This window comes from Sminthopsis crassicaudata, chromosome 2 (genome assembly GCF_048593235.1).
Source record: "Sminthopsis crassicaudata isolate SCR6 chromosome 2, ASM4859323v1, whole genome shotgun sequence".
Lineage (NCBI taxonomy): Eukaryota > Metazoa > Chordata > Mammalia > Dasyuromorphia > Dasyuridae > Sminthopsis > Sminthopsis crassicaudata.
The window spans coordinates 310,092,326-310,111,494 of record NC_133618.1 but is presented as its reverse complement, the minus strand read 5'-3'; the positions used below and the strand labels follow the sequence as shown (position 1 = coordinate 310,111,494).

Sequence of the window (19,169 nt, the reverse complement as noted above, 5' to 3'; positions counted from 1 at the left end):
ATGAATTAGTAGGACATAACCCATTTTTGACTGAGCTTTTTTAATACCCAACTTCTCCTTTCTAAATATTCAGATCTTCTCCTTGATCTTTTAAAAAATCCACAGAATTTTATTTGGAATCAAAAAATCAAGCTCACGGACCTAGAAAATTCTATCTTCTTTCTTACTTTTTAATTTAATATTTTTTATTGTTTCCCTTTTACATATAAAAAAATGTTTTACATTATTCCTGGTTATACATGTACATTGATTTTTAATATAGACTTATGAATCATGTTGGAAAGAAAAATCAAAACAAAAGTGGAAAAAATAGAAGAAAAGAGGATTTTAAAAAGTAAACATAGCATATGTTGATTTGCATTCAGTCTCTGTAGTTCTTTCTCTGGATGCAGATGTTTTCTACTCAAAAGTTTATTTATACACAATCTTGCTATTGCTGTGTATAATATATTCCTGGTTCTGCTTGTTTCACTCAGCATCAGTTCACATAAATCTTTCCAGGCCTTTTCTAAAATCAGCTTGTTCATCATTTCTCACAGAACAATAATATTCCATAACATTTATATACCATAACTTATTCAGCCATCCCCAACTGAGGGGCATCTACTCATTTTCCAATTCTTTACCACTACAAAAAGGGCTGCCACAAACATTTTGGCACATGTGGGTCCCTTTCCCTTCTTTAAGAACTCTTTGTGATATAAGCCCAATAGTAACACTGCTGGATCAAAGGGTATGCACAGCCGTTAGGCAGAGTTCCAAATTGCTCTCCAGAATGGTTGGATCATTGTATAACTCCACTAACAATGTATTTGTGTCCCACATCTCCTCCAACATTTATCATTATCTTTTCCTGTCATATTAGCCAATCTGAGAGATGTGAGAGGGTACCTCAGAATTGTTTTAAGTTACATTTCTCTAGTCAATAGTGATTTAGGGCATTTTTTCATATGACTATAGATAACTTTAATTTCTTCATCTGAAAATTGTCTGTTCATATTCTTTGACAAATTATCAATTAAAGAATGACTTGTATTCTTTCTCTATATATTTGTATTCAGTTCTCTATATATTTTAGAAATGAGAGGGGAAGCTAGGTGGCTCAGTAGATAGAACACTGGCCCTAAAATCAGGAGGACCCAAGTTCAAATCTGGCCTCAGACACTTAACACTTCCTGGCTGTATGACCCTGGGCAAGTCATTTAACCCCAGCCTCAGAAAGGAAAAAAAAAAGAAAGAAATGAGACTTTTATCAGAAATACTGGCTGTAAAATGTTTTTCCCCCCAGTTTTCTGCTTCCCTTCTAATCTTGGCTGCATTGGGTTAGTTTGTGCAAAACCTCTTTTTAATTTAATATAATCAAAATTATCCATTTTGTATTTCATAATGTTCTCGAATTCAAAAAATCAAGCTCATGGTCCTAGAAGGCTCTACCCTCTTAAAAAAAAAAAAAAGGAAGGAAGGAAGGAAGGAAGGAAGGAAGGAAGGAAGGAAGGAAGGAAGGAAGGAAGGAAGGAAGGAAGGAAGGAAGGAAGGAAGGAAGGAAGGAAGGAAGGAAGGAAGGAAGAAAGAAAGAAAGAAAGAAAGAAAGAAAGAAAGAAAGAAAGAAAGAAAGAAAGAAAGAAAGAAAGAAAGAAAGAAAGAAAGAAAGAAAGAAAGAAAGAAAGAAAGAAAGAAAGAAAGAAGAAAGAAAGAAAGAAAGAAAGAAAGAAAGAAAGAAAGAAAGAAGAAAGAAAGAAAGAAAAAGAAAGAAGTTAGTGTATTTAGTCATTTTACAAATAAGGAAAATGAAGTCAAAAGGTTAAGGGACTTTTTCAAGTTCACCTTGAAGAGCATAGCCAGAATTCAAACTCAGGCCCTCTGATGTCTCCTCATATGGTAAATAAAGTAATTGTGAAGAAGATATCTCTTTCAGTTCTAATATTTTATTATATTCCTTGTTCATACCTACTATATGCCTTTCTGTTGCTCTTGGAGAGATTTTCAGCTTCAGCTTTGGAAGCCATAAACTTCCAGTATTACCCAAAGAATATGTATGTTAAAAACAAACAAGGAAACAAACAAACAAAACAAGCAACAGGGGAAAAAAAGGGAAAAATTACAAATGCTGGAGGGACTGTGGGAAAACAGGTACATTAATGCCTGGTTGGTGGAGCTTCAAATTGGTTCATTCATTCTGAAAAGCAATTTGAAAGTATGCCCCAAAAGTTATAAAGTAGTTCCTAACCTCCGATTCATTCATACCGCTGCTAAGCCCCAAAGAGATCAAAAAAAGAGAAAGAACTCCCACGTACAGAAATGCAGAATTTGTGGTAGCAAAATATTAGAAACTGATGGGGTGCCCACTGATTGGGAAGCAGATGGACAAGTTATGGCGCATGAATGCGACCGGAATACCGGAGTGCTGTAAGAAATGATGGAAGGGACGGTTTATAGAAATCTAGGGAGACATGTATGAAATGGTGCCGAATGAAGTGAGCAGAACCAGAGAACAATGTATATACATTAACGACAATATTGCAAAGACGAACAACTTTGGGAGACTCAGGAATTTTGATTAACACAGTGACCAACCACAGTTCTCAAGGTCTCAGGATGAAACACGTTACCCCCCCTCCTAATGAGACAGTGCGGATTGAAACATATATATTATTTAAACATGGCCCATGGGGACATTTTTTGTTTGTTTGACTGTACATGTTTGTAACAGGGGTTTTGCTTTTCTTACTTGGGGAGGGGGGGAGAGAGACAGAGACAGAGAGGGAGGGAGAGAGAGGAAGGAAGGGAGGCAGGCAGAGACAGCAAGAAAGAAAGGAGTGAGATGGAGAAAGACAGGCAGAAAGACAGAGATGAAAAAAGAGACAGAGAGGAGATAGATTTCTGTTCACTTAAGAAATTAATTTAAAAAACAACAGGCCTTTATTTCAAAGAAGAAGCTTGTGTATCAAAAGAACTTTGCGATTTCCCAAAGGTAGTCTGGCCCTCTCTCCTTTTGTTTAGTACATTATCCTTTTGCAGTATCTACTCAAGAGATACGTATTGATAGGCAAACTATATAGCTTGTCCTTCCAGCTCGTATCACCATCTGGACAAAAGGCATTCTTTATATACTTGGTTTCTCCCACGGGAACAGCTAGATTGGACTCTTTTGAATTCTTTTGAGTGATTATGGATCTAATTTAGGAAGCGCCTGTAATGTTTCTGGGGCTTGTGGGTAGTGGCAACTATCTCAGAATTAGCTATAAAATGAAGGGTATTGGGCCACAGTGATTTCTCAACTCCCTTCTAGTTCTAAATCAATAATATTATTATCCTATCAATGGCAGCCTTGAAAGGGAGGAGAAATCAGGCAGTGGAGGTGGTGGTCAGAGGCCTGTTAGAGTTGGGGTGTTGTCTTTCTGCGAGACCTATTGTTACCTTGGCTGTACAGCAACAAATGTCAGTTCATTTTTCTAGCAGTTGTTAGAGCTATCCACTTCCCGTGGCATGCTTCTAAATGTGCAATTTCAGGCTAATTCTTTTAGCCCTGAGGATCCCACAAAGTACAGAGCACAGGAAAGCAAACTAAGGTGATTCCAAATCATTCCCTTTTTTTAAATCATACCACAAAATGAACCGCGTTGGCTTATTCTCTCTATGGAAACCTAGCAGGTAAGGATGAGCGAGATGGCTTCTGTGGAACTCTGTAATGATAACTCCTCTTGTGTCTCTCAATACCGCGGGGCTTACAATGCATTTTTTCCCCACAAAAACTTTTTAAAAAGAATTTCGTGCAATAGATGTTGCAAATATGGTGATCCTTCTTTTATTTGTAGCCAGCTAGCCAGAGCACTATTAAGGCTTTACTGTTCGCCAGGCACTATGGTAGGAGCTGGAAATACCAATGCTGGTGAATAAGACAGCTCCTGCCTCAAGGAGCTGACATCCCGGTGAGAGATGATGAAAACCCAGAGGGGTCTGGAAAGGTGAGGAGAGAGGAGAAGGCCAGAGAGCGAGTGGAGGGGGAGACAGAGTGAGCATGACGTGGAAGTCTTCTGTGCTAAGAAGTCACCAATGATGAGGGCAGGTCAGGAATTTCCCCGAGGTCTGGAAAGGGACAGGGAAGCGTGCGGAACGGTTCGGCCAGAGGCCGTCTGCTGCCGTCTCCACGGAAGTTCTGGGTCGGGGGTCATGCTTCCAGTCATCATAAGGAAGAAAAACTATCGGATCAGTATGCCATCTGAGGAAATTTGGACAAGCTGGAGCTCGGTGGGGACCCCGGCGGCAGCGGGGGCCAGTGGGGCGCAGGAACTTTGGCCGAGTTGCTAACCTCACTGTGCCTCGGTTTCCTCACTTGTCAGAAAGGCCGAATAGCAGCTGCCCTTCTTATTGTACACATTGGCTGTGAGGAGTGAATGAGAAAATATAATAAATTGGAAAGTTTAAAAGAAAAAGCTTAAAGTTACAGTTCACTTAGTGACTACTCTTCTGACACTTTGCAGTTAAGCTGCAGTTAAAAAGAGCGGGCCACATGGTTAGCACAGTGGATAAGCACAAATGAATGCATGGAAGAAGCAGATAGAGAGATGCCGGGGCCTTCCCGGGGGTCGGGTTGGGGAGAGACAGACAGAATTTTACATCACCCAGTGGCGGCCCGACAGTCACAAGTTCCACAGTTACGGACACCGTCAATGCACACCCTCCCACCCCCCGCCCATGTCCCCAAACACCCAGCTGAGGAAACTGCACTGCACATGAGGCTGCGGGTATGTTTGTGTGGAGGTTGTGCTGTTTATATATGGGTGTATGTGAGGGGGTGTGTAAACCCATGAGCCGTATGTCTGTCCATCCGTGTGCGTATGTGGGTGTATACACGGGCACACAGGGACGCAGGAGAGTGCCCCCACCCCTTCGTCTACAAAATAAGTATGACATTAATACCTACTTCTGCGGGTGGGTGGGAGGGTCAAGTAATAAAAGAATTGTAAAGCGCTTAAGAGTGTCTGGCCCATAGAAAGCCCTTCATAGGCGCTACAGCGTCCGTGTTCTTCTCCCTCTTCGCTGTCAGCTTCCCTTTTCCTGGCCAAGAATTCCAGGCCTCTCCTCCAGCCCCCGCACTGGGAAGCGTTTCCACAGACCTTACCCTCTCTGCTGGCGGTGGAGGCAGAGAACCGCTCTTGGGTCAAAAAGGCTCCCCCCCCCAGCTCCTCTTCCCCCCCCAGCTCCTCTTCCTCCCCTCAGCTCCTCTTCCCCCCCCAGCTCCTCTTCCCCCCCCAGCTCCTCTTCCCCCCCCCTCAGCTCCTCTTCCCCCCCCAGCTCCTCTTCCCCCCCAGCTCCTCTTCCTCCCCTCAGCTCCTCTTCCTCCCCTCAGCTCCTCTTCCCCCCCCAGCTCCTCTTCCCCCCCAGCTCCTCTTCCTCCCCTCAGCTCCTCTTCCTCCCCTCAGCTCCTCTTCCCCCCCAGCTCCTCTTCCCCCCCAGCTCCTCTTCCCCCCTCCCCCCCAGCTCCTCTTCCTCCCCTCAGCTCCTCTTCCCCCCCCAGCTCCTCTTCCTCCCCTCAGCTCCTCTTCCCCCCCCAGCTCCTCTTCCTCCCCTCAGCTCCTCTTCCCCCCCCAGCTCCTCTTCCCCCCCCAGCTCCTCTTCCCCCCCAGCTCCTCTTCCTCCCCCAGCTCCTCTTCCCCCCCCAGCTCCTCTTCCTCCCCCAGCTCCTCTTCCCCCCCCAGCTCCTCTTCCCCCCCTCAGCTCCTCTTCCCCCCCCCAGCTCCTCTTCCTCCCCTCAGCTCCTCTTCCCCCCCTCAGCTCCTCTTCCTCCCCTCAGCTCCTCTTCCCCCCCAGCTCCTCTTCCCCCCCTCAGCTCCTCTTCCTCCCCTCAGCTCCTCTTCCCCCCTCAGCTCCTCTTCCCCCCCTCAGCTCCTCTTCCTCCCCTCAGCTCCTCTTCCCCCCTCAGCTCCTCTTCCCCCCCCAGCTCCTCTTCCCCCCCCAGCTCCTCTTCCCCCCTCAGCTCCTCTTCCCCCCCTCAGCTCCTCTTCCTCCCCTCAGCTCCTCTTCCCCCCTCAGCTCCTCTTCCCCCCCCAGCTCCTCTTCCCCCCCCAGCTCCTCTTCCCCCCCTCAGCTCCTCTTCCTCCCCTCAGCTCCTCTTCCCCCCCTCAGCTCCTCTTCCTCCCCTCAGCTCCTCTTCCCCCCTCAGCTCCTCTTCCCCCCCCAGCTCCTCTTCCCCCCCCAGCTCCTCTTCCCCCCCTCAGCTCCTCTTCCTCCCCTCAGCTCCTCTTCCCCCCCTCAGCTCCTCTTCCTCCCCTCAGCTCCTCTTCCCCCCCTCAGCTCCTCTTCCTCCCCTCAGCTCCTCTTCCCCCCCAGCTCCTCTTCCCCCCCCTCAGCTCCTCTTCCTCCCCTCAGCTCCTCTTCCCCCCTCAGCTCCTCTTCCCCCCCTCAGCTCCTCTTCCTCCCCTCAGCTCCTCTTCCCCCCTCAGCTCCTCTTCCCCCCCAGCTCCTCTTCCTCCCTCAGCTCCTCTTCCCCCCCTCAGCTCCTCTTCCTCCCCTCAGCTCCTCTTCCCCCCTCAGCTCCTCTTCCCCCCCCCAGCTCCTCTTCCCCCCCTCAGCTCCTCTTCCTCCCCTCAGCTCCTCTTCCCCCCCCAGCTCCTCTTCCCCCCCCAGCTCCTCTTCCTCCCCTCAGCTCCTCTTCCCCCCCCAGCTCCTCTTCCTCCCCTCAGCTCCTCTTCCTCCCCTCAGCTCCTCTTCCCCCCCCAGCTCCTCTTCCTCCCCTCCATCATTTCTTAGAGACTTTGGGAACGCCCTACAACGCGCCGAGCCCCTTCAGGTCTCTTCATCTGGGAAACAGGTAAGGTAATTCCGGGACTCGGATGAGTCTGAGTTAATGACAGCGGTAACCTTCATTGACATAGCCTTCACTATATGTCAGACCCCGTACTAAGTACTTACAGTTATTATCTCACTTGAGTCTCACAACATCCCCAGGCAGGATCATTCCCATTTTACAGATGAGGAAGCTGAGGCAGACGGAGTTTAAAATGGGGAAGTACTCTCCCCTGGTAAGGTGAATTATAATAATACAGTAAAGATAGCTGTTTTTCTGTTTCTCAGAGTTATTGGTTGAAAATAAATGAGTTTGTATTGGTCAACCGGCCATCTGGGGGAGGGGTGGGGGGGAAGGAGGGGAAAAGTTGGAACAAAAGGCTTGGCAATTGTCAGTGCTGAAAAATTACCCATGCATATATCTGGTAAATAAAAAGCTATAAAAAAAAAAGGAAAGAAAATAGATGAGGTAATGGATTTGTATAGTCTAACCACAGTGCTGAGAAGACTTTTTCTTTGTCTCTGCCTAAGCGCTCCCCCCGAGGAATTAGGAAGGACTTCTTTTGGAAGGGGAGCTGACCCTTGAAGGAAGCCAGGCCTCTATTGTGTTGTGTTGATTTAGCCAGACGTGCTCAGATGTCTCTGGGCTCTCGCTGTAGGATTTGAGGGGTGTCTTGTATTGCATTTTTCCCAAATTGATTTTCTGGTTTTTCCTATTACTTTCTCTTATATTTTGATTTTCCCCTTAACAGTCCCTGTTTGCCTAGGGCTGTGGGGGGGGGGGGCGGGGTAAGGCATCCACCTGATTCCAGAGAGGGAGGAAAAGGGGTAAAGCGTGTGATATAGAGACTGCTTTATAGAAGCATCTGTTTGTTCTGGGAAGACACATGGACAGACCTAGCCTGGCCTAGAGTTGGCTCTGTTCTGGGGGAATGTTTCCTTGCTCCAGAAAGGCTTTTAGCTTTAATAAAAAAGGGAACGGAGATAAGGAGGCTGCCACTGGGGGCAGGGAAGTCAGCAATGACAGGATGATTTAAATGGCCTCTCCAGTGTCATTTCATCTGTTCAGACATCATAAATCAGATTAGCATTGGACTCAGGAAGGGAGGGCATGGGAGAGGGATGCAGGGGGGAAGAGGGGGAGGAGAAAGAGAGAAACACTGTTTTCTGCTCATCCCTTAGAATCTGGTCCAGATTCTCCCTCGCTCAGAATCCCTGGGCGGGGAGTAAGCCAGGGCCTGGTGAACCTCAGGACTCGAGCTTTACTTCCTAGCAGCCTTTTGTTCTGATCCCCCTGGCTAGGCTCTTTGGAGAATGGTCTTTCTGCCACCCCTTTGGCCCAGAGAACCCCCAGTCTCACCTTTACACAGCATCCATACGTTGCAGTGCTGGGCTTCTCTTCCTGCAAAGAGGAAGTGGAGAAGAAATATGGTGTAGAAGCAAAAGGCTTAAGATGAGAAAGAACTGAAATTATTTCCAGAGCCACCAGCACACCCCCAGGTGCCATTGTGCCTTCTGACGTGGGGGAGGGAAGGGATGAGGAGAGAGGGAGAAGGGGAAGGGGAGAGAAGTGAGGGGTAGGAAGGAAGTTTCAGAAAGGATCCTGGGCAGATCACTTAACTTTTTGCCTCAGTTTCCTCATCTGTAAAATAGACTGAAGAAGAAAATGGCAAGCAACCCCAATGTTTCTGCCAAGAAAACTTGAAATGGTGTGAAAAAACAATTGAACAGAGGACAGTTTTTGTCATTGGAAGAACTTGAATGTTTCTCCCTCTACTCTATACATCCTCAACTCAAACACTGCAGGCTCACCAACCATCAGCTTCACCCTGACACTGTTTCTTTCTGCTCGACTCCTTCTAGCCCCTTTGTTCTCTCCTTCCAATAATGACGACGCCTTGCCCGTAGCGTGTGCGTAATAACGTGTTTATTAACTGACTGGATGGGGTGGAACAAATGCGAAGCGCACTTTGCAAGTCTTCCAATCGCAGCCCAAAGGGAGCTTCATCCCTCACCTTTTGCTTTGTCAGATCTCCCAACAACTGGGAAAGATGTACAGCGAGATGATCTTCGTCAATGGTTTCGTGCATTGTGACCCACACCCAGGCAACGTGCTGGTGAGGAAGTGTCCAGAAACCGGGAAGGTGGAGATTATTTTGTTGGATCATGGGTTGTACCAGGTGAGTAGAACACCTCCCTCACCCCATCTCCAGAGACAGGGTTGGGATTGTATCTTATAAATTCTACAAACACTGCTGGAGATTGATCTTTAGCAGGAGGATCAGGGGAGCATTCACTGAGAAGGTAGCATCCGAAATGAGCCTTGAGGAGTTTCCGCAGGTAGAGATGAGAAAGCATGCTCCCCTTAGGAATGATGCCCTGCATGAATACACGGAGGCAAGAGTGGACTGGGTGAGTTTCAAGAATAGATAAGGGGAAAGTTAGGTGGCTCACTGGGTAGTACCAGTCCTGGAGTCAGGAGGAGTGGAGTCTAAATCCAGCCTCAGGTACTTACTAGTTATGTAATCCTGAGCGAGCCACTTAATCCTGGTCTCAAAAAAAAAAAAAAGAATTCAATTGACTGGATTGTGGAATACACAAAAAGAACGGTATAAAATAAATGCTTGAAAAGGAGGCTGCACATGACAAATATAGAACTATGTTTAGAAGAATTGTACATGTTTAACCTATATCACATTGCTTGCAGTCTAGGAGGGAGGAGAGGAGGAGAAAGAAAAATTTGGAACACAAATTTTGCAAAGGTGAATGTTGAAAACTATCTTTGCATGTGTTTGGAAAAATAAAATTTTTTTTAAAAAAGAAAAGGCTGCAGTGAGATTTAGATGAGTCATAAATGCCAGATTTAAGGGATTTTTATTTTATCCTGTGGAAAGTAGGGAGCCAAGGAAGGTTTCTGGGCAGAGAAGTGCCATAGGGCAATGCTTGCCCTGTCCTAAGCACACGAGTCCTCTAGGAGCCAGTAGTGAGAATTGGGCTCCATTAAGTGCCCAATGCCAAAAGGGCAAATTCCCCTTGTCAACAGCTCCTGCCCCAGGTTGTTAACTCCACTCTGAAGTTCAGTGAAATTCTTACTTTCTGAATAATGGCTGGGAAAGCAGATTGTCCACCATTCATTTGGGAGTGAAATGAGGTCTAGAGAGACAAGCCCTGAATTTAGACTTAGATGAGGTTGGCCTGGATGATCTGCCCTGATCCTCTGGAGTCCTTTCCCATGAATCCCATCATCTCCCTCACGCTCTGTCTGGGAGCTGGGAGTGACCATTTATGGATGTGTGGGAGGGGAGGGAAGTGTCTGATCTGTGGAAGACTGGGGCCCAGTGGAGCAAACAGTCAGGAATCAAGCAGAAGTTTAATTGTGAAGTGAGGGGAACAGCTTGCAAAGAGGGGGCAGATTAGACACATGTCCCAGGCCCTGCTCCTCCTGGGGGACCACAAGTCTCAGCGCATACACCGATGCTGAGCGGTGAGCTGGACCCCCAGCAGGGATGGGTGCAGAAACAGCGTGGCAAGTTTGCCTCGTGGCAGGACTTCAGGACCGGAACTTGTCTGCGCTCAGTCCGCGCTCAGAGAACACCTGGTACTAGTCCCGTAATTAGGTGATTTTTGCCAGAGGGGAGAGCATGCTTTTTATCTTACAGAAGATCTCTACAAATAAATCTTCAGGGTCTGAGGATTGTCCTGGTGTTAGCATGGCTTGGGACACGTTACCAGGAGCCTCCTTAAGTCCTTGGAGCCTTGAAAAACTCAGGCGAAGTTGAATCGCCTCACCGTCCCTTCTGCCGGATGTTGGGTCTGGATGGCAGAGAGGCATCCTCCCAGCCACCCCCTCAGGGAGAGGGGACTCTGGGGGGCCTTCGGGGCTCTGGGGGTCAGCAGGGATACGAGACTCACTTCCTGTTGCTTCCGTCCCTGACTGCAGATCCTGACGGATGAGTTCCGCCTGGACTACTGTCACCTCTGGCAGGCCCTGATCAAGGCCGACATGAAGCATGTGAAGAAATACAGCCAGCAGCTAGGGGCAGGGGAGCTCTACCCCCTGTTTGCCTGCATGCTGACAGCCCGGTCCTGGGACTCTGTCAACAAAGGCATCGGTCAGGCGCCGGTCACTGACAATGAGGTAGGTCCTCGCGCCTCCTCCCAGGGCAGAACCAGATGCCCTCCCACCTCGGTCTCGGGGAGAGATGGCAGGCCCTGAGGCCAGGTGGCGGGCCAGTGGAGCAGTCTGTGCTTCTTCGGTGCTTCCTACGAGAGGGGCTCACCATCATTCCGTGGTGTGCCCATCTGAGAAGGTTGAACTGGTCCAGCTTCTTAAACTGTGGGACGCCAACCTCATTGGGGGTTGTGGAATGGCGACTCATCGTTAGTAAATGTTTGATTTGGATATCTATGTCACATACCTACGTAGGTATATCTTGTCTTTTGTGTATTTTATATATTTTATATATCCAGGGACATGTCAGAAAAGGGTCACAAGTGGAAAAAGTTTAAGAAGCCCTGGATTAGGTGACCTCTGAGATTATTACATTATGTTATATTGTTATTATAATTATTACATATATAATAATTATATATGCTAATTACTATTATAATTCAAGATCTGTGATTTTTTTAATAGTTTTCATTTACCAGATATATGCATAAGTAATTTTTCAGCATTGACAATTGCAAAACCTTTTCTTCCAACTTTTCCCCTCCCTCCCCCCCCCCAGATGGCAGATTAGATTGATGGTAAATATGTGAAAGTATAAATTAAATACAATATATGTATACATGTCCAAACAGTTGTTTTGCTGTACAAAAAGAATCAGACTTTGAAATAGCGTACAATTAGCCTGTGAAGGAAATCAGAAATGCAGGCGGACAAAAACAGAGGGATTGGGAATTTTATGTAGTGGTTCATAGTCATCTCCCAGAGTTCTTTCGCTGGGTGTAGCTGGTTCAGTTCATTACTGCTCTATTGGAACTGATTTGGTTCATCTCATTGTTGGAGAGGGCCACGTCCATCAGAACTGATCATCATATAGTGTTGTTGTTGAAGTCTGTACAACGTAGATCTGTGATCTTAAGGGAGTTTCTCTGGGTCTCAGTTTCCTCATTGTTTTAAAAAGTTGGAGGAGATGGCTTCGGAGGCTCCTTCCAACCTTGGATCAGTAATCCTAAAATCTTCCATGACGACTTCAAAAGCTAGTTCCTCTCTGAACCTGCATTCTACAGTATGTACATTCATTGTATTTTGTGTGTGTGCCTCTTTTTATAAAATTTAGAGACTATTTTCCCCAGTTACATTTTAAGATAATCTTTAACCTCCCCTCCCCCAGACTGGGGTTAAGAGACTTGCCCAGGGTCACACAGCCAGGAAGTGTTAAGTGTCTGAGGCCAGATTTGAACTCGGGTCCTCCTGACCTCAGGGCTGGTGCTCTATCTATTACACCAACTAGCTGCCCTCTAACATTTTTTAAAATAAAGCTTTATTATTTTCAAAACATATGCAGAATAATTTGACAACATTGAACCTTGAATAGCTTGTGTTTCAAATTTTCTTCTCCTTCCCCCCATCTCCTCCCCTAGATTGCAAGCAATTCAATGTATGTTAAATGTTAAAATATATGCCTTTTAACATTCTTTTTAAAAAATTCTGAGTTCTAAATTCTCTCTCTTTTTCCCTTCCCTTCCCCGAGACAGTAGTAAGCAATTTGTTTTACATGTGTATGCATTGTATTTCAACTGCCTGTTAAGATTATAGAGCAAAACACCGGGTTATTATACATCTTCTACTCCCTTGAACTCTGCCAGTAGGCCTTTGTTTTCATTAGTATCCTTTTTTTTCCACCCTGGGCTTTTTGCATGAGTAAAATGATTCATCTGCCAAGTGGAGAAGCAGTTTTGCATGGGTCGCATTTGGTATAGTTCCTGTGGGCTTCCCTCAGATCTGTCCTGTGCTCTTCCCCTATGGAACCTGATATCCTTTCTCCCCCCGCCCCAATATTCCAGATGGATTTTCTCTAAGGCTCAGGAGAGCCTAGTTTGGTCATCTCTGGTTCTGGAAAGGAGTGATGTTGGGCAGGATCAGTTGATCAGTCTATGTGCCAGGCATTGTGCTAAGTGCTAGGGACACCAAAAAAGGGAGGAGGGCAAAAACAGGGTACTTGACCTTAAGGAGCTCACATTCTGGAGAAGACATACAAAGAAACAAAATAATATGTGCAGACAGGTAGCAGGGTACCGAAATCTCCATATCTATCTTGACAGATCCAGATAGATATTAAAAAAAAAAAAAAAAAAAAAGGTAGTAGCAGTTGAGAGATGAGAATTGGGGATTGGAAAAGACTTCATTTAGAAGGTGGGATTTCAGCTGAGTCTTGAAGGGAACTGTGGAAGCCAGGAGGGAGAAAATTCTAGGCACGGGGTAGCCAGGCCAAGTCTCTGGAGTCGGAAGATGGATTGTCCTGTTCGAGGAAGAGCAGGAAGGCCTCTATTCTCTTAGTCTATAAACTATCTTTTCCTGCTTTAAGTCTAGGGTATCTGAGTGGGGTTGAGGGAGGTGGGCATTAGTTTAACCTGGCACAAAGGGGGTGGGGTTGTGGCTGGTTTGGGATAAGAGAGTAGTAGGAAATGGGGAGTAAGGAGAGACAGAAAGAGAGGGGGGAAGGAAAGGAGAAAGCAGGAGAGAGAAAACATGCTAGCTTTTGGGTGTCTGGCTTTGCTGAGATGTTCCAGTCTGATAGCAGCGGCCTGGAGGAGATGTCAAATCATGGAGCAGCTCAGGCATTAACAGCACGCACATGTTCCTTAAAGGGCCAGTGACTGTTAGCTAGTTTAAGAAGCTTGTGCTGGGAACCAGGGCTGGACTAGAAGCCTCCTCAGTACATAGTGGTCATTGTAGGACTCACTCATTAGATAGTGATTGAATGAATGAACCAGAGTCACTGCTGAGTAGATTAATGCTTTGCCTTTTTTGTGTGTGCTTGTGTAGTGATCCTCCCAAAATAGATGGGGCGGTGTGGGCCCTATTTCCTCACTTAGCAATTTTAGAATTCCTCATGCAGATAAGTGGGCAAAGTACTAGAGTTAGAAAGAGCTGAGTTCAGATCCTGCCTCAGGACATTTACTACCTGCTGGCACTTTGGGCAAGTTATTTAACTTGTACCTCTGTTCTCCTATTTGTAGAAAGACAATAATGTCTGATAAAGAAAAATTACCCAATTTCCCCAAGGTCTCTTTTTTGGTAGATTAAAGTCAAAGTGTGGGGCATTGTGAAGACTGAAGCTCTCTCAGTTTATCCAACTTAATTTAATATAGTAACCCTTTCCTCACTTTCCCTGGGTGAGGGTGTCAGACATGTGGTCCAAGCCCCTGGCACAGAGGTTCTAGTAGTACTAAGTCCCTGTCATTCCTAGGGAAGCTTATCCTGGGAACTCTGAGCAAACATTGCAGATTTATCTCCCTAATTGTTCCCTTTGCTGACTTGAGAAACAGTGACTTGCCCAAGATCACACAAGTTGTAAATGACAGAGGCAGAATTTGAACCCGGCTCCTTTGCCTTTAAAGACAAGACTCTCCATTATATCACCCTGAAAGGTGGCGCCTCTTGGTCAACCAATCAAATTTTTTTATTATTAATTCTTATATTTGTATTAAGCTTTGTAAAGTGCTTTACCAACATTAATTATAACAGTGTACTATACAGTTTCTAAAGTGCTAAATAAATATCTCATATTTTCCTCATAACAATCATGGGAGGAGTTGCATTAAGTATCCCATTTGAAAAATGAGGAAACTGAGATAACTCTTTTGAAGTGGAAAGAGCACTAGATTTGGAGACAGAAAGATCTAAGTTCAAATCCAGCCTTTGACACTTAGTAGCTATGTGATGCTGGACAAATCACTTTTAATTTTATTTATTTATATTTTTATTATAGCTTTTTATTGACAAAACATATGCATGGGTAATTTTTCAACATTGACCCTTGCAAAAATTTCTGTTCCAAATTTTCCCCTCCTTCCCCCTTCCTTCCTCCCCTAGATGGCAGGTAGTCCCATACATGTTAAATATGTTAACGTATATGTTAACTACAATATATGTATACATATTTATACAGTTACCTTGCTGCACAAGAAAAATCAGATTTAGAAAGGTAAAAGTAACCTGGGAAGAAAAACAAAAGTGTAAGCAAACAATAACAGAAAGTGTATAAATACTATGTTGTGGTCCCTGTATTCTTTCACTAGATGTAGTTGGTTCTGTTCATTACTGATCAATTGGAACTGATTTGGATTCTCCCATTGTGGAAGATAGGTGGGCAAATCACTAACTCTTTTTGCCTTACCTATAAAATGGGGATCCTAGTAGTCCCTACCTTCCAGGATTGCTATGAGAATCAAATGAGATAATATTTGTAAAGAACTTAGCACACTGCTTGGCACAAAGTAGGCTTCCTACAAATGGGGGTCCCTTCCATTTCCCCCAGGATAACAAAGGTAATAAGTGCTGGAGACTGTATTTGAATTCAGGTTTTCCTTTCTCCAGATCATCCATAAAATAGGGAATACATATAAATATTATATTCCTTGTGCAGATAAAGAATGTGAAACTCAGAGAGAGTAGTGATTCGTTTTACGTCACACACAGCTAGCAAGTGGCAGAGATGACATTTGAACCCCTGTATTCTGACTCTAGATTTTCTGTTTTTCTTCCTCAGGATGTGGAGATTCGAAACAATGCTGCAACCTACCTCCCAGAAATCAGTCAGCTCCTTAATCAGGTGCCCCGGCAAATGTTGCTTATCCTTAAGACTAATGACCTACTCCGGAGCATCGAGACATCCCTGTCTACTCGGGCCAGTGCCAGCTCCTTCCTCAACATGTCTCGCTGCTGTACCCGAGCCCTGGCTGCGTAAGTTGTTGGGTTCCCAAGGACCCATCTTTTTTTTTTCTTTTCACTAGTATTTTATTCTTTCAAATATATGTAAAGATAGTTTTCAACATTCATTTTTTAAAAATTTGTGTTCCAAATTTTTCTCCCTCCCTCATTTCCCTGCTCCCCAGGATTCTAAGTAACCTGATGTGGGTTAAAAAAAAATCCTTTTAAACATATTTCTTTGTCACGTTGTGCAAGAAAAATCAGACCAAAAGGGAAAAAAAAGCACGAGAAAGAAAAATGCAAATAAATAAAAAGGTGAAAATACTGTGCTTCCATCCACATTCAGTCTCCATAATTCTCTCTCTGGATGTAATTGCTATTGTCCATTCCAAGTCTATTGGAATTGCTGTGAATCACTGGCATTATTAAGAATCAAATCCATCATTTGATCATCACATAATCTTATTATGTGTATGAGGCTCACTTCAGTTAGCATCAGTTCATTTAGGTCATTATAAACTTTGCTGAAATCATCCTGCTCATCATTTTTTATAGAACAATAATATTCCATAACTCTCATATAACATAAGTTATTCAGCCATTCCCCAACTAATAAGCATTCACTCAATTTCTAGTTCCTTGCCATTGTGAAAAGAATTGCTACAAACATTTTTGCACACATAGGATCCTTTTCCCCTTTTTTTATGATCTTTTTGAGATTCAGACTCAGTAGTGAGCACAGTGGATCAAAGGGTATGCATAGTTTTATAGCCCTTTGGGCACAGTTCCAAATTGCTCTCCAGAATGGCTGGATCATTTCACAACTTTACCAACAATGCATTAGTGTCTCAGTTTCCCACATCTTCTCCAACATTTATCATCTTTTCTTGTCATCTTAGCCAGCTCTAAAGTTATGGTCTCATATGCTTGAATTCAACAATTTCCTGAGGTATCATTGTCTTCTGGATTCCTAGAAAGACAAGATAGATTTTTGGCTCATTATAGGGAGGAAACTCATCATAACAATTATAGCTGTCCAAAAATTCGTTGGGTTGCCTTATAAGGTAATAAGTTCCCAATCACTGAAAATCATAGAAGCTGATGATCATTTGTTATGGAGCACATTAGGTTAAACTAGGGGATCTCTAAGGAAGGGCCCTTCAAAAGATTCTGAAGATTCTTTGAAAAAAAGAATTTTCCTATACTGCTGTGTGGCAAAAAGGAAGGGAAATCTAGGATCTTTAAGTTTTAACTACATTAAACTAGCTAGCTAGGCTAATTAGTTTTTAAACTAGCTTAGACTAAATAAGATTAGACTAGAGGATCTTTGAGGAAGATCTCTTCAGTTCCGAAGGTTCTTTGAAAGGGAGAATGTTCTTAAACTGCTAGATGCAAAAGGAAGGGGCGGTTAGGAACTTTAATTTTTTTAAACATTAAAACCCTGATAGATCAAAAGAATGAGTTGCTGATTGAGAAGTATTATCCCTAGACTAGACAAAGATACCTATTTATCCAAGAATGATTGAGGAATAGCAAATTCAGCCAAATAAATTAAGAATGAGCATAACCAGATTTGAAAGAACTAAGATCCAGCAAAATACCCTTTGAATAAAAACTCATGTGAGTTACCCTTGACTTAAATAATTTGAAAATCTACCTTCCACCTGCCCCTGCACAAGCCTCATTTTGAGGACCTCTGATGAGAGGGAACTCACTATCTCCTAATGCAGCCCAGTTCATTTTTGGACAGCTGTGCTGGTTAGGAGGCTCCTCCTTAAAATGAGCCAGAATCCTGCCTTTCTAGGAATCTAGAAAACAATGGATCCCAAACCCTCAATTACCTTGAAGGACCTCAAGGACGTCCTAAACAAACCTAAGTTATCATATTCTGCTGTGGATATGACAGGTGGGAAGTCTAGGGATCAATTTATATCGATCTTAATGATGCCTGAGTTTTGGGGAATCTTTGTGTAAATGGAAATTTATTGTCTTTATTAAAAATAGAGGAGCACATCTGCCTTATTTGGAGAATTATGCCTGGGGGAAATTTATACCTACGAAAAAACAGAGTAGCTCCAGCAGCCTAGTTTGAAAGGACCGTCACTATACTGACACTGATAATTTGGAAGCTGGGATCATGGTGGGCAGGGTGGTGGTGGGCAATGCAGCCATCTTTAATTTGTCTTACCCTCCACTTTCTTTCTGTTCCCCCCAGGCACAAGAGGGAGCAGACTTGCTCATTACTCAAGAGGACCCAGATATCTCTTGGGGAATCGCTCAGCCTGTGGCAGATCAATCTGCACGAACTCTTCTTGCGCATGCGGGGGTCCTGGCTGGGAAACTGGGTCTTTGCCTTGTTCTACTGGCTGTCTCCTACTCCACACTGAGCAGCAGACCACATCCTCCATCTTGCCCTACGGTGACACGGGGTTGAGTGGGTCAGGAGGGGGACTCTGCTCTGCTCTGCTTTCCAGTGATGTGGTGGAGGGACTCCCAGGATCGTTACCTTCTCTATGGCTGTACTCCATGATGTGTTCACCCACCCCTCTGTCAATCTTGTCACCTTGTCACAGTGGTTACAGAGTCTACCAGCTCTCTCCCTTTCATCTTGACTCTTGGAGCAAGGAAAGGAAAACTTGGGCAGGAAAAAAACACCAGCAGTTATTTCCCCCTCCTCAAAACAGGGCACTGTTGGATTTAATGTCACAACTCCCCACAGTCCACCTCCTTTCCCCCAAAAACAGAACCTCAGAGGTAGAACTCCACCAGCCTTTTACATGGCCACTATAGAACTCCTCCCCCAGAGCCTGCCCTGCTGGATGGGTGCTCCCATTACTGAGGCACACCTTGACTCCAGAGGGGAATCAGGATGGACGAGCCAGAAGAAACCACTCCTCTCCCTGGGATGCCCCCTTGTCCAGAGTGGTGATGGAAAGAAAGCGGGCGTTCCTCTCCTCCCAACATTTCTGTACCAGCAGGTGTAGGGAATTAGGACGAGGGCCTCTGGGAATTAAACACACTCCATTTGTGCTGTAAGCCTGTCCAGGTAACCTCTGCTGTTTGCTATCCAGTAAATGCTTCAATAAAAACTCCGGTGTTATACAAACCACCTCCTGATGTATCTACTTTTGGGGCCTCCGAGCTGTGGTGGCGTTTCGTTTTTTCAGTCACGTCCAATTGTGGTAACCTCATTTTGGGGTTTTCTGGATGTCGTTTGCCATGTTTTTCTCTGGTATGTTTACAGAGGAGAAAACTGCAGCAGACTGTGTGCGGTGACTTGTCCAGGACCACACAGCTAGTAAGTGTCTGAGGCCAGATTTGCACTCAGGAAGACGAGTTTTCCTGATTCCCACCCAAGGTGCTATCCACTGTGCCATCTTACCCATTAATTAGATGCCATGGTAAGAATTGTCTTAGCTGTGAAATGAGCTAAACAACAAGATTATGTCGTGATCAACTGTGGTGGCCTTGGCTCTTCTCAACAAAGTGGTGATTCAAGACA

General features: G+C 44.9%; 1 protein-coding gene across 4 annotated transcripts in view; it reads left to right on the top strand.

The window, feature by feature from the left end:
- The window catches only part of ADCK1 (aarF domain containing kinase 1), a 147,600-nt gene extending 128,814 nt beyond the window's left edge, over positions 1 to 18,786 (top strand). For all 4 annotated transcript variants that reach the window (XM_074289881.1, XM_074289878.1, XM_074289880.1 and 1 more), the window contains 4 exons: positions 8,817 to 8,966; positions 10,727 to 10,924; positions 15,507 to 15,700; positions 17,883 to 18,786. In XM_074289881.1, the coding sequence (XP_074145982.1) occupies positions 8,817 to 8,966; positions 10,727 to 10,924; positions 15,507 to 15,700; positions 17,883 to 18,054 (714 nt within the window). In that variant the 3' untranslated portion in view covers positions 18,055 to 18,786. The remainder of the gene's footprint in view (positions 1 to 8,816; positions 8,967 to 10,726; positions 10,925 to 15,506; positions 15,701 to 17,882) is intronic.
- The last annotated feature ends 383 nt before the right edge of the window (positions 18,787 to 19,169 follow it).